The sequence below is a fragment of the Thalassophryne amazonica genome, chromosome 19 (assembly GCF_902500255.1).
Source record: "Thalassophryne amazonica chromosome 19, fThaAma1.1, whole genome shotgun sequence".
In the NCBI taxonomy this organism is placed as follows: Eukaryota; Metazoa; Chordata; class Actinopteri; order Batrachoidiformes; family Batrachoididae; genus Thalassophryne; species Thalassophryne amazonica.
The window spans coordinates 41,865,776-41,878,402 of record NC_047121.1 but is presented as its reverse complement, the minus strand read 5'-3'; the positions used below and the strand labels follow the sequence as shown (position 1 = coordinate 41,878,402).

Genomic DNA, 12,627 nt, shown 5'->3' with positions numbered 1-12,627 from the left:
CGAGAGAGAGAGAGAGAGGAGAGAGAGAGAGAGAGAGAGAGAGAGAGAGAGAGAGAGAGAGAGAGAGAGAGAGAGAGAGAGAGAGAGAGAGAGACATACTGATTTTTCCTCAAACTCTAATCATGTGTCCTTGGCTGACCCTCAGTCATTCCACCAAAGTGAGTCCAAATCAGATGAAAACGCCGGAAAACACCTGTTTTAGTGAAGCTCTACAACCAAGAAGCCCAGATGGATGATGTAAAGCATATATTGATGAGAAAAATATTTGTGATTGATTAGCATGAATAACACTGGAATCTTTGAAATCCAGAAGTCAAACCATGAAGTCATACAGTCAATAATAATAATAATAATAATAAAAACTAAACAAAAACAATCACCATGACAGACACATGTATATTTACTTTTACATTTCTATTGTAGTGTGTAGAGCGCTCAGGATATGAATCAGCCCTCTGATGCCTTTCATTAAATATGATAGTAAATTTAAGGTCAAACCTGCTCTGATGATGATGATGATGATGGGGTGAGTGCAGAGGATGAAGAAAGGGGTGGGATGAGGAGACACTGCTTGGTAACCGCTCTTGTGTGTCTCTCACTTACAAACAAAAACACACATTTAGAAGGGCAACATTTTTTAGGGCTCAGCAGACACATCACAGGCGGTTGTCCTGCAGATTTACCTGTAGGTGGCGATGTACTGTGCGGGTGGATGGTGGGGCCCAGCCGGCCAGGAGCACTGAGTTCGGTTTGGGTAGCTGGAACACCAGCAGCGCACCATGGGAGTGGAAGCAGGATCTGGAGGAATAAACGACGTCAGATAAATGCCGCTTGACTAAAAAGTGTCTTTCACAGTGGTACTCACTCCCGGATGTAGTGGACACCCTCAGCAGCTCCAGTGCTTCGTTACCAAGGAGACACATGAGGAGAGCCAAAGTGATGCTCAGGCCGACTCGGCCAGTACGATCCATCCCTTCAGAGGAGGCGGGCGCCAATAAATACCTGGATATGTTCACTCGCAGTCTGTTATTCCTCCGTATGTTCTGCTGCAGTTTCTTCCTTTGTTCTGCTCAGAGATAATCTGCCTCACGGTCTGGTGATTACTCTGCTCTGCAAGTCTGAGCAGCACCTGAGCTGCAATTTAAGAGGCACCAAGGGCGAAGTGAAAGAGGAAGAATTTTACCACAGTAAAACTATTAGTGTGGGGGGGATCACGCAGACTTCCCTGCATTAGCACGTGACATCACTCTGAGTGACATAAGGAAACCGGAATCCCTAGCAGGGGAAAACATTTTAAAAACCACAAGTTTAAGAAAAAATAAAAGCCACGAAACAGAAGAAATCAGATGAAAGAAATGCACTTCATTACAAAGGGGCGCTGATTACTTTCAGTGCATTTTATCGTGTTTACAAAACAAGCACAGCGGCCACACACACACACACACACACACGTGTGTGTGTGTGTAAAAACAGTGTTCAACTTCATAAATATTTATTTACACTTGAGTCCATTGGCAGTCCGAGCTATGAGACACTTCCGTTATTGTCTCTGTGAGGCCACGAGAGCTTCTTGGAGGTCCACTCAGAGAGGGGCTTGCTGTGCAGGTTCCAGTTCAGCGCGGGGGGCCTCGCCCTGCGGGTGGGGGTGCTGGGAAGTGGCCTGATGGGGGGCCGCAGGGAGGTGAAGGCCTTGTTGAACCATCGGCTCTTTGCTGTGTCAAGCTCAGTGGTCAGGAGTCCCTTCTGGTGCTCCAGCTCCTGTGGTTTGATAAAAAAAGACGGACGTGAGAAACACAGCAGGGAAAATGTGGATTTTCTTTTTTATGAATATGCATTTCTTGCATTTCTATTACTATTTATCCTACTTTTCCTATCAATCTGTAAGATGATGATGATTTACTACACTCAAAAAAAATGGATGAACTCAGTTCAGTTATGATTTCCATCCAATCAATAAATCTGTGGTCACAACTCAAAAATTTTATTTAACTGAGTTGAGGCTACATATATTTACTGGATAGAAATCTTTCTCAAAATGTAAATGAGCTCATCCACTGTTTGTACTTTTATTATTTATTTACTGATGTGCTGAGTGCATGTAGAGTGGAATATGAGGTTTTGTGGTTTTACATGTTTTTATTTATTCACGTCATATAATAAAATAAATGGTACAGGTTTATTCTTGCACCCTTCCATTGACTTTGCAACTGGCTGTAAAAGTTATGCAACTTATGCAATCTGCTATTTAGCTTTTTTATTTACACAGCTCATGTTGCAATGATTCATTGTCACTGAAGTTAAAGAACATTTTATCCTTGTTCTTCTTTAGGCTACTCCCACTAGGGGGAGCCACAGCAGATCATTTGTATCCATCTCACTCTGTCCTCTCCACCTTCTATCACACCAACCACCTGCATGTCCTTCCTCAGCACATCCATAAACTGCTGCTGTGGCCTCCCTCTTCTGCTCCCGACTTGTGGTTCTATCCTCAGCATCCTTCTCCCTATGTACCCCATATTCCTCCAGTGCACTATTCTAAACCATCTCATCTCGCCCCTCTCACTTTGTCACCAAACTGTCCGACCCACACTGACCCTCTGATATAGTCATTCCTAAATTGACTGTATTCATTCTCTTTACTTCCAGAGAAAAGCTTAACATTTTCATCTCTACCTCCCCATCTTTTTGTGTCATCCAGCATAGCTGTAATCTCGCTACCATCTTATAAATGCTTCCTTTTGACTCTTGCACACAGCCTTCCATCACAAATTACTTCTAAGTAACACTGAGACAAAAGAAGAAGTAAGCCCTGCATAGGCCACTGGTGACCGCGCTTATCTCCAGTTTCCGTAAGGTGAAGTAGATGAGAGTCCACGGTTCCCCCTGGATGGACACCAAGACCAGTTACAGCTGAATGGATGTAGACAATGTTCAAGGGCACAGAGAGGTAGCATGAGCAGGGTTCGAACCCAGGTCAATATATTAGCAGGCTGGCTCCCTATGTACTAAAACAATTCTATGAAGAACCTTATTTTTTAAGATGTGATGTCACAGTGCAAGCCCGATAATATATGATAATTATTCAGTTATCTAGTTTCTATTTATGCCTGTAGCAGGCAGAGCTTTTTAGACCTGTCAGGAGCTGACCCAGATACATGTGAAGCAGCTGGATCAACCCTTGGTGACACACTGAACTAACTTCACATCACAGTGGTCTGACCTGAATGTGGCACTTGGCCTCCACCATCTGCAGTTTGGTCTGGGCCAACTCCTGTTCCAGCTCCCTGATCTGAGCACTGAGGGACTCCCACTCCTGGTTCTTCTTCCTCTGATCAGCCACTCTGAGACCTGCGGTGTCGTCATCCTGGCCCGGGTCGGCCGTTCCAAAGCTATCCTCTGGAGCTGTTCCAACACTCCGTCCCTCATAATTTATAGCGGACAGTCCCTCTGGTTCTATGATATGTCGACAGCGGGAGCAAGACTCGATTGCACTCTACAAGGAAGGAGATGGGAGGAAGAGGGTGGGGTGGGGGAGCTCCATTATGACAGCAATCATTAGGTACAAAAAGATGAGAACTTCTAGAGAAGGACTTTCCTCACCTTGAGTGTCTCCAGCTCCTCCTTATGGGTGGCTTCCTGCTTCTCCAAACGATTTCTCATCTGAGAGCAGATCTGAAACAAAGAACATCAGCAAATCCATGATTTATGAAATAAACCACTTTCACATCAAACTGTATTTTTGTGAGTTAATTCAAAATGCTGCAGCTAGAGTACTGACAGGGACTAGAAGGAGAGAGCATAGCTCACCCATATTGGCCTCTCTTCATTGGCTTCCTGTTAATTCTAGAATAGAATTTAAAATTCTTCTTCTTACTTACAAGGTTTTGAATAATCAGGTCTCATCTTATCTTAGGGACGTCATAGTACCATATCACCCCAATAGAGCGCTTCGCTCTCAGACTGCAGGCTTACTTGTAGTTCCTATGGTTGTAAGAGTAGAATGGGAGGCAGAGCCTTCAGCTTTCAGGCTCCTCTCCTCTGGAACCAGCCCCCAATTCGGATCAGGGAGACAGACACCCTCTCTACTTTTAAGATTAGGCTTAAAACCTTCCTTTTTGCTAAAGCTTATAGTTAGGGCTGGATCAGGTGACCCTGAACCATCCCTTAGTTATGCTGCTATAGACTTAGACTGCTGGGGGGTTCCCATGATGCACTGAGTGTTTCTTTCTCTTTTTGCTCTGTATGCACCACTCTGCATTTAATCATTAGTGATTGATCTCTGCTCCCCTCCACAGCATGTCTTTTTCCTGATTCTCTCCCCTCAGCCCCAACCAGTCCCAGCAGAAAACTGCCCCTCCCTGAGCCTGGTTCTGCTGGAGGTTTCTTCCTGTTAAAAGGGAGTTTTTCCTTCCCACTGTCGCCAAGTGCTTGCTCACAGGGGGTCGTTTTGACCGTTGGGGTTTTTCCGTAATTATTGTATGGCCTTGCCTTACAATATAAAGCGCCTTGGGGCAACCGTTTGTTGTGATTTGGCGCTATATAAATAAAATTGATTTGATTTGATTCCTCCCAATTTATTATTTACACAATGTACCTGTTTGTAGTCTGCAATGATGCATGATGATCTTTTGGCTTCCTCCTGCGCTTTCTCCAAATCCCTCCGAAACATCTCCTTCAGCTAGAAGAAAGGAGGAGGAAGGGCCTTTGTTGTCATTTTATTATATACAACAAAATTTGTTGTTCTCTACATTTAACCCAACCTAATCCAGTTAGACAAGAAAGAAAGACAGCAACAGAGAATGTGCACATTTTTAACGGTGGTAAGAAACTGGATGCCTGGAGGACCGCTCCCCCCCCCCCGTAAGACAAGAGCATTAATGGCATTAATGGCTGAACCACAATGATGCCATGGTGCAAAGAAAAATTAGTTGCTTACAGATGCCCATATTTACAAATTAGCAATAATTGTGACCTGCTAGATGGTCCTTCTGGAAGAGATGCAAAGCTGTTTGCAGGTGCCCCTGATTTGCACACAGCCTCCCTCAAGCAAAAGCAAAAACGTGATATTTGCCTCTGTGTCCGACCCAACCTGTCTGCATTTCTTATGTAATCGTCTTCACCTGCTCCTGGGAAATTCCGACCTTGTGATTCCTCTTCTATAGAGAGGAGCATCAGGTTGACAAGCAAGAAGGTAAATATTAGGAACAGAATGGAAGTATGAGTAACAAAATAAGTTCTAAGCGGCAGTAGCTATTTTAGTCATCCAGTTTGAGAAATTCTGCCCTATCAGTAGCATCTAATCGATAAAAAAGAGACTGACCTACGTAATTATAAACTGTTCTAAAACAGATGCATATGTTTATTTTTAGTGACTTATCGGCAAATGCTGAATAGCACAAAGACACACTCACTCACTCATCTTCAACCGCTTACTCCAATTAAGGGTCGCGGATAGGCTGGAGCCTATCCCAGCAGTCATAGAGAGTGAGGTTCAAACAAACAAACAAAAACAAACAAACAAAAAATAATTTATTCACTCCGAGGCCTCACAAATTGGCTCATATTGTGCTTAACACTATGATCTCAACATTGGTGGCTTATACCAGCGGCATGATGGGGAAGGTCCACTAGTCCTTGGGTCCACTGACCGTAACTTGTTTGTATTATTTGATGTTGTACAGTACAAGCCCAAACTGATTTTAAAGTTCACAAATACATGAAATACTTTCAAATAGCGAAACCAGATCCAGTTTCGTTCGATTTATAAAAATAAAACATATGATTCTGTTGACACACAGCATTAATCACCTTTCATTGTACTGTTGGATTTGATTTGTGTACTGAATGAATGAATTCATTCATTCACCCTCAGGACACAAAGCAGTCCTGCATCAGATGAGCGCAAAGCCCGGGACGGTACATAGGGCTTAATCAAATCAGCTAAGTATGTCGGTGCCAGTCCATGAACTAATTTATAGGCTAATAACAGAACCTTAAAGTCTGATCTCACAGAGACAGGTAGCCAATGGAGAGCTGCCAGAACAGGTGTAATATTGTCAAACGTTCTAGTCCATGTCAAAAGTCTGGCAGCAGCATTCTGAACTAATTGGAGACCCCTGATACTGGACTGCGGCAACTCTGAAAATAGGACATTACAATAAAGCAGTCTGGAGGAAACACAGGCATGAATCAGGGTCTCAGCATCAGCCACGGACAAAATGGGACGAATCCTCACTATATTTCGCAAATGTAAGAAGGCACCTCTTGTAACATTCCGAATGTGAAAAGAAAGGACAACAGAGGGTCAAAACCACCCCAAGGTTCCTCACCCTGTTCTTGTGGTGTACGACACACGAACCTAAACCAAGCGCTAGCTGATCAGATTGATGCCAATATCTTGTTGGACCAATAACACTCACTCCACAATTTATTATTTATTTATTTATTTATCCAGCTGATACTCCTTTGTCAACTTGTTGTAGTACCTGAATGCTGCACAAAACAGCATTTTCAGATCACTTTTACCCAAGTTTAAGTCTGCAAATAATCTATTTCTATTTAATCTAATGACTGACGATGCAGAATAATGCTAAGCAAGATGGAGGCGCTCTGGCAACAGCTCAGACTGCATCCGCCATGTACAGGATTAAATAGAAATTAATGCAGCTATCATTGCTAATGATGTCACAATATTTTATAAAATTCTTTACTTTCAAATTTCAAACCTTTTTAAAAACAGACCACTATAATCTGCGGTTCATGTAAAAAAAAAAAAAAAAATTCTATTTGCTGACATGCTGTAGCTTGATTGACAAATTGAGAAATTAGCCTGATAAGAAATTTTTTTTTATCCACATGATGTGTAATACAGTAATGCTACTCAGTCAGTTTCTGTTATTTTAACATCTCAGCTGTAACTTTACATACTGTGCATGATTAGCTCCACACTGACAATGTAAAAGCCACAAGCGTTAAGCACCTGTTATTTAAATCAACCACGTGAATAAAATTTGTATTTCAGTACCAAATGTGACTGCGGCCTATGGTTGAAAATGAGAAAGAAAATCCATTTGCTTCAGGGTTGAACTCTAATACAAATCTGACACAAAATGATCTCATCATAACCAATCTTTTTTTTTTCTTTCAAACTGAATGATAAAGTTCCGTACTTGAGGGTCAGTGTGTAAATGTGTTTGGTATTCCTACCACAGCACATTCCTCCTCCTTCTCACGTCTCTCTGCTTCGGCAGCCTGCAGTTGATTTTTGGTCAGTTGAAGGTTTTTGGTGAGCACTTCCACTTTATCATCTGCCTGTCAACACATTAACAATCAACTCAACACATTTTTGTGATTGCATGTATATGCGAGGCTAAGCCTCCTCTCAAGAAGATCAACAAAACCTGGACGACAGAATTTTTACTTGTCTGTAATTTTAGACATTTAGTCCAACATTTGTCAGAAGACTGTCTCAAAATGTTGGACTTAAAGTGCGTATCACTAGAAAATAAAATGTCAAACGAGCTGACTGTTCTAAATAAATAAGAATTATGAAAATATTGATAAATGGTAAATGGTAAATGGACTGCATTTATATAGCGCTTTTCCATCTGCATCAGACGCTCAAAGTGCTTTACAATTATTCCTCACTTTCACCCTGATGTCAGGGTGCTGCCATACAAGACGCTCACTACACACCAGGAGCAATAGGGGATTAAAGACCTTGCCCAAGGGCCCTTAGTGATTTTCCAGTCAGGCGGGGACTTGAACCCTGGATCTTCTGGTCTCAAGCCCAACACCTGATGCATTGATGTATTGCATTTCATTTTTGGTATCAGGTGCCCAGAGAAATTAAGTCATAAACATGGAGAAATTAGCCTGATTTCACCTGCTGCTGATAAACAATCAGAAACATGAACTGGACTTTGATGATATCATGTACTGTAACAGCCCCTCGGAGACCCTTTATTGAAATGAATGGGGGAAAACAGATTTTTTTTTTACAGTGTGAAATCAGTGTTTTGTTTTGTTTTTTGACGGTGAATATGTCAAAATGTTTAAAATGTGTGTATTAGGAGGATGCACTAAAACGACTAGTGCTGCTTATTAGGTGGACAGATTTTCCAAAGGTAATATTTTGAGGAGGAAAGTGAGGTTTTTATATATATATATATATATATATATATATATATATAGTGCATTTCAGACAAACAGCAGTGAAGTCCAGCAGCATAAGAACAGGGCCAGGAGAAAATTCTTAAAGCATGTTTCCTCTCCCGAAAGCGTGGAACGGTCCGTGCTTGTGAATTGCGCTGTGTTGCATTGCTCCTTGCTAAGATAAACTGCTACATGCGGGACGCCGGTGAGTCTTACTGAGGAAGCTGCTTTTGTAATCACAGAATCAGAAAAAACGTGATGACGAGTGACCGCTGTTAACAGGACAGCTGTGACATGGACAGCATCAGCATTTGTGTTATTGGCCAAGCTGAGCTACTGCTAACTAACTGGAACCATGAAATCAGCGACAGCATTTTCACAGTATCTAATCATTATTTTTCAGTTTTACTGCAATGTATGCTTTTTTCTTTTTTGAATACACCGCGGGTTACAAAGATGTGGAGATGGACATATGCTGATCGCAAAATACAAGAATATGATTTGAAAACCAAATTAAAGCCATGTTACATTTGAAGTGTGTACTGGAGTAAGTCAGTCATGAAGTAGATAGGTGGAGTGGCCTTCAGGCAGGTAACTGTCAGCACCTGAGGTTACATCACTTTTATGGCTGAAATTTGCTCTAATCTGTGTGCATTTTTCAGATGCTCTATTGCTAATTTGATTTTTATCAGCTACATCAGGACTTACACAAGTTAAGGAGTTGGAAGTTTTTAAAAGCTAGTGCTGACTGGAGTGCAATATGTCCTTTAAGCTAATGTGGATCTGTTGCCATTCCTTCATACATTTATTTAGAATGATTTCAGAACATACTGAGCTGTTCCTGCTGACAATCAAAGGACTTTGATAGAGTTTATGCTCTCTGGTGATTAAAGTAAGAGTAGTATCTCACTGGGTAGCAACAGCTTGCGGCCGGCATCTGCAAGGGATTTTGTGAAATGTGCGCAACTTTTACAGGGGTTCACCATCCCCTTGCATGAGTTAGAGGGCGCTACTCATGTGTCCTTTGATTTTTGAAGAGTTCAAAAATTTGCCCAACAAAGCTCCTCACCAAATAGTCACACGCGCGTCACAAACCTTTCTAAATGTAGTCTTCGCAACATGTGAGATAACTTGTGAGGGGTTGACGACACACTTTTCCTTTTGCGTAAGTCCAGCAGCCTCTGCTGCCGAGCCACTGTGCCGTCATGGACTGCGTGCTGGACGTTACCTGTGAGCAGGATGAGGTCTCAAGCATTCTGGCTTCATTCTATTATTTTATTTTTATTAAGGACCACACTTGAAATATGTTTAATGCTCTGATCTGCCATGCACGCATGGATAGCATGATGAACGAGTCCTGTCTAGTGCTGGAGGAGCCATGCCAACCAACAGAAATATGTTTTATGAGTTGGCACGGCTGTGCATGCACATCAGCAAGCTGGATGTGCCCTCTCCAGCACCAGAGGAACAGGAATAAGTATAATGTTTTACTGTTATCCTCGGCAATTCATGGAGACATGGTTGTTCCAGTGCATCAAGGAGGTTTCCAGAGCATCCCAGAGCCCGTATGCACGTCAAGGAGTGCATTGATCCCGGAGCCTAGGCAGCGGAAGGTTATATACTTGTATACTGGGCAATCCCGAGAGGAGAGGACAGTAAATCCAGCAGGGACAACAATATTGATGAGACACAGCTCCTGTACATCATTCCGCAGCCCAGTGAAATACTACCCTAAAGACAAAAATTCTTAGTAACTTCTTTTGAAGAATCACCAATCAAGAATCAGAAGAATCAGCAAATTGAGGGTGAAAAATGCTGAAAATACCCCCATTTTGTATTGATAAAGAGTGTGAACTCTGAAAGCCAGTTACTTTTGGAAGAGCAGTGAACTACAGTAGAGAGCTAAATTATTAGTTTTTAAGTGGCATGACCGGTCACACACCCATACACAGAGACAATTATAGCACTTTCTTCTCATCTTTAGGGGTGGGGCACATTAGACAGCAGTACCTTGTCCAAGGCATTCCTCAGGTCAATCTTGCTGGTAATTAGTTTGTGGGCCAGGCTGTCATTCTCCTGCTCCAGACGTAGACTAGTCTGCTGAAGCTGACGGTTCAGGTTCTACACAAACAAACACAAAAATCCTCAACATTCAAAAAGCAACACAAGGTAAAAGCAGTTTTAACAAAGGAAGGAATGCAGTTTATTGCACCGTAAGATTGAGACACTTCAAACATGGCCAAATCTATTTAGCAAATGGACGTAAATGTAACCATTGGTGAAGTTAACTGAAATGTTTCTGACCAGACATTTGTCCACGGGGTCTTCATCTTCCATGATTTGAAGACGACATGTCCTGAGTTTAGCTTTCTTTGTTGGTACCTGAGATGTAGTTACAGTTATGTAAGAACCTTTCTTATTTGACCAAGCAATACAAAGCTTGAAACAGAATTTTGAAAGAGGTAGAAAAAGTAAGACTGAATCACAACCTGAGGTTTTTGTAGGAAAACTATGAATTCTTCATTATTTTATATTATTTGCCTTAATTACACTGATGCTAATAGAATTTTAAAGTTGTTTTTATATTAACATATTAACCTTGCGCACAGCTGGAATGTTTTTGAATCAAACTATAAATTCAATGATTTACAATCATCACTGCAATAACGAGTCTTACGGGGAATGTCGGCTCAGTATCAGCCACCAGACAGGCCAGGATCTCTTCTTCGCTCATCTGTTCCAACATGTGGTTGCTACATGCCATCTGGATGGGCATTTCTTCCATCATCTTGTTTTCTTCGTGAAGCCTCCAGTTCCACAAAGACAGAATTTGAGAGCGCAGTCAGGCCTGGAAGGAAGAACTTCAACTGCCGAGTTTAAAAGAGTGATGTGGGTTTGTTTTTATTCCCAAAGGGAGTGTCATCAGGAGAATGAAGTCCAACTGTCCAAAGGTGAGACACACCTGTAGAGTAGCTATCAATACACACAATAACACATTAGCAGTTTGCAGCAGTGTGTGAAGTGAAAAAGTGAGTATTTTTAGCAGCAACAGGTTCGACAAGGTTCAAAACTCTGTCACACCCACCAGTGTTTGCCTTTGTTACTCGAGCTGCTCATGTAGTCTCTCTATTCAAAATCTCCTTCTGTCCAATCAACCAGTCTCCTCAACCGGATGTTAAGCAACGACACACTTTACGGCCATTTTCTTCTACTTCCTCTTCCCCCTGTGGCACTCATCACTCTCTGTCAATCATCTGGATTACGTAAGCAAACACTGGTGGTGCTGCTTTTGGACGGAGTATGTGACGTGGTATTCAGGATACTTGGCCCCAGGGTGCTGGTGTGTCAATTATTCTATTATCATTTTTCAAGAACGGTGAGCTGCCCGACAAGGGAGCAAACGAGTCGAGCAGGTAAAGCTATTGAATACCAGAGCAGAAGAGCTGAATAACAAATAGGATTCAGCACCTTCACATTCACAGTCTCAGTTCCCCCATCGCCCATGGACTTTTTTCCAGTTCTGTCCCAGTCTCATTGTGATGATGGATCAGTTTCTTTTCCCCAAGTCTCACTTCTCTATGAGCTTACTCATATATATAGTTTTAAAATTTCTTTTAAGTTTTTGCTTTTATTTGAAAGCAAAAAGTCATCTCAGCATTTTGTACGTGAATCATCGCAACTGAAGACAGAGGAAAAAAAAAACTCCAGGCAGATTGAAAGATTTATTTGCCCTCAAAGGTAAAAAAAAAAGAAAACATTTCATGAAATAAATTGGGTATTTCTCATTTTGCTAGTGTGCACTGCATTGGTGTGTACAAACCCAAATAACAGTTTAATTACGAGGCTGAAACAAGCAACCACTCCATTACTCTGAGTAATCTGTCCTTTAAAATTACAGTGCGCAGGCTTTAGGGGCATTTTTTTTTTAGCAGAAAGAATTTGGCATTCATAACCACGTCCATTAGTATAATTACCTGCAACATTGAATCGCTGTGTTTTCATGATCTTAGAATGAGGCCTTCATATCTAGGCCACCGTTTTGCAACACCATGGTACAGGAGGTCAAAGCTGACATACTTACTATGAAGGAAAAAATAAGAATAATCAGCTTTTGGTCCATTATATATGGTCTACTACATGCTAGTGCAGGCTAGCAAGTTTACAAAAGCTCATTTTTGTAAGATGAAGCTTCATACATGTTGCTTATCGCAAGGAAAGGCAACAGAGAATGAATCCCTAGTGCTAAAGAAGAGAAAGTGTGAAAACAAAATCAGGAAAGGCTACAGCATAATGCTGTCTGCAACCTGACCACTACAGGACACTAAATTCTACACACTGTAGCTTTAATGGTTTGGTTTATAAAACACTGAAAAACAGCCATCATTCCTAAAAGCCAAAGGTTTTCACTTCATATCCCTATAGACATGCTGCATCATCACAGCTTTTGTTCAGAATATTTTACATAAATATGCA

At 41.7% G+C, this 12,627-nt stretch overlaps 2 protein-coding genes across 3 annotated transcripts in view; both read right to left on the bottom strand.

Moving 5' to 3' along the window:
• The window catches only part of ebi3 (Epstein-Barr virus induced 3), a 5,374-nt gene extending 4,031 nt beyond the window's left edge, over positions 1-1,343 (bottom strand). The window contains 3 exon segments of the mRNA XM_034159543.1: positions 499-598; positions 684-798; positions 866-1,343. Of these exon segments, the coding sequence (XP_034015434.1) occupies positions 499-598; positions 684-798; positions 866-971 (321 nt within the window). The 5' untranslated portion in view covers positions 972-1,343.
• A 137-nt stretch (positions 1,344-1,480) lies between these two features.
• Positions 1,481-11,879, bottom strand: rabgap1l2 (RAB GTPase activating protein 1-like 2). Of its 2 annotated transcripts, XM_034159541.1 has the most exons (8): positions 10,832-11,879; positions 10,459-10,536; positions 10,165-10,275; positions 7,207-7,311; positions 4,595-4,678; positions 3,601-3,672; positions 3,221-3,493; positions 1,481-1,758 (listed from the first exon to the last, which is right to left on the bottom strand). In XM_034159541.1, the coding sequence occupies exons 1-8, from the start codon at positions 10,940-10,942 to the stop codon at positions 1,525-1,527; spliced, it is 1,068 nt and encodes a 355-aa protein (XP_034015432.1). In that variant the 5' UTR covers positions 10,943-11,879; the 3' UTR covers positions 1,481-1,524. The 2 variants fall into 2 exon arrangements, with proteins under 2 accessions (XP_034015432.1, XP_034015433.1); XM_034159542.1 differs by lacking the exon at positions 10,459-10,536.
• Between the last annotated feature and the right edge of the window lie 748 nt (positions 11,880-12,627).

What these genes read in the sequence shown, in the direction of transcription:
- rabgap1l2 (XM_034159541.1), bottom strand. Translation starts at nt 10,942, where the DNA reads ATGATGGAAGAAATGCCCATCCAGATGGCATGTAGCAACCACATGTTG. An exon ending in ATACTGAGCCGACATTCCCC is followed by an intron (nt 10,537 to 10,831) that starts GTAAGACTCGTT and finishes ACTACATCTCAG; the next exon opens with GTACCAACAAAGAAAGCTAA. An exon ending in TCATTGCAGACTACAAACAG is followed by an intron (nt 3,673 to 4,594) that starts GTACATTGTGTA and finishes TCTTTGTTTCAG; the next exon opens with ATCTGCTCTCAGATGAGAAA.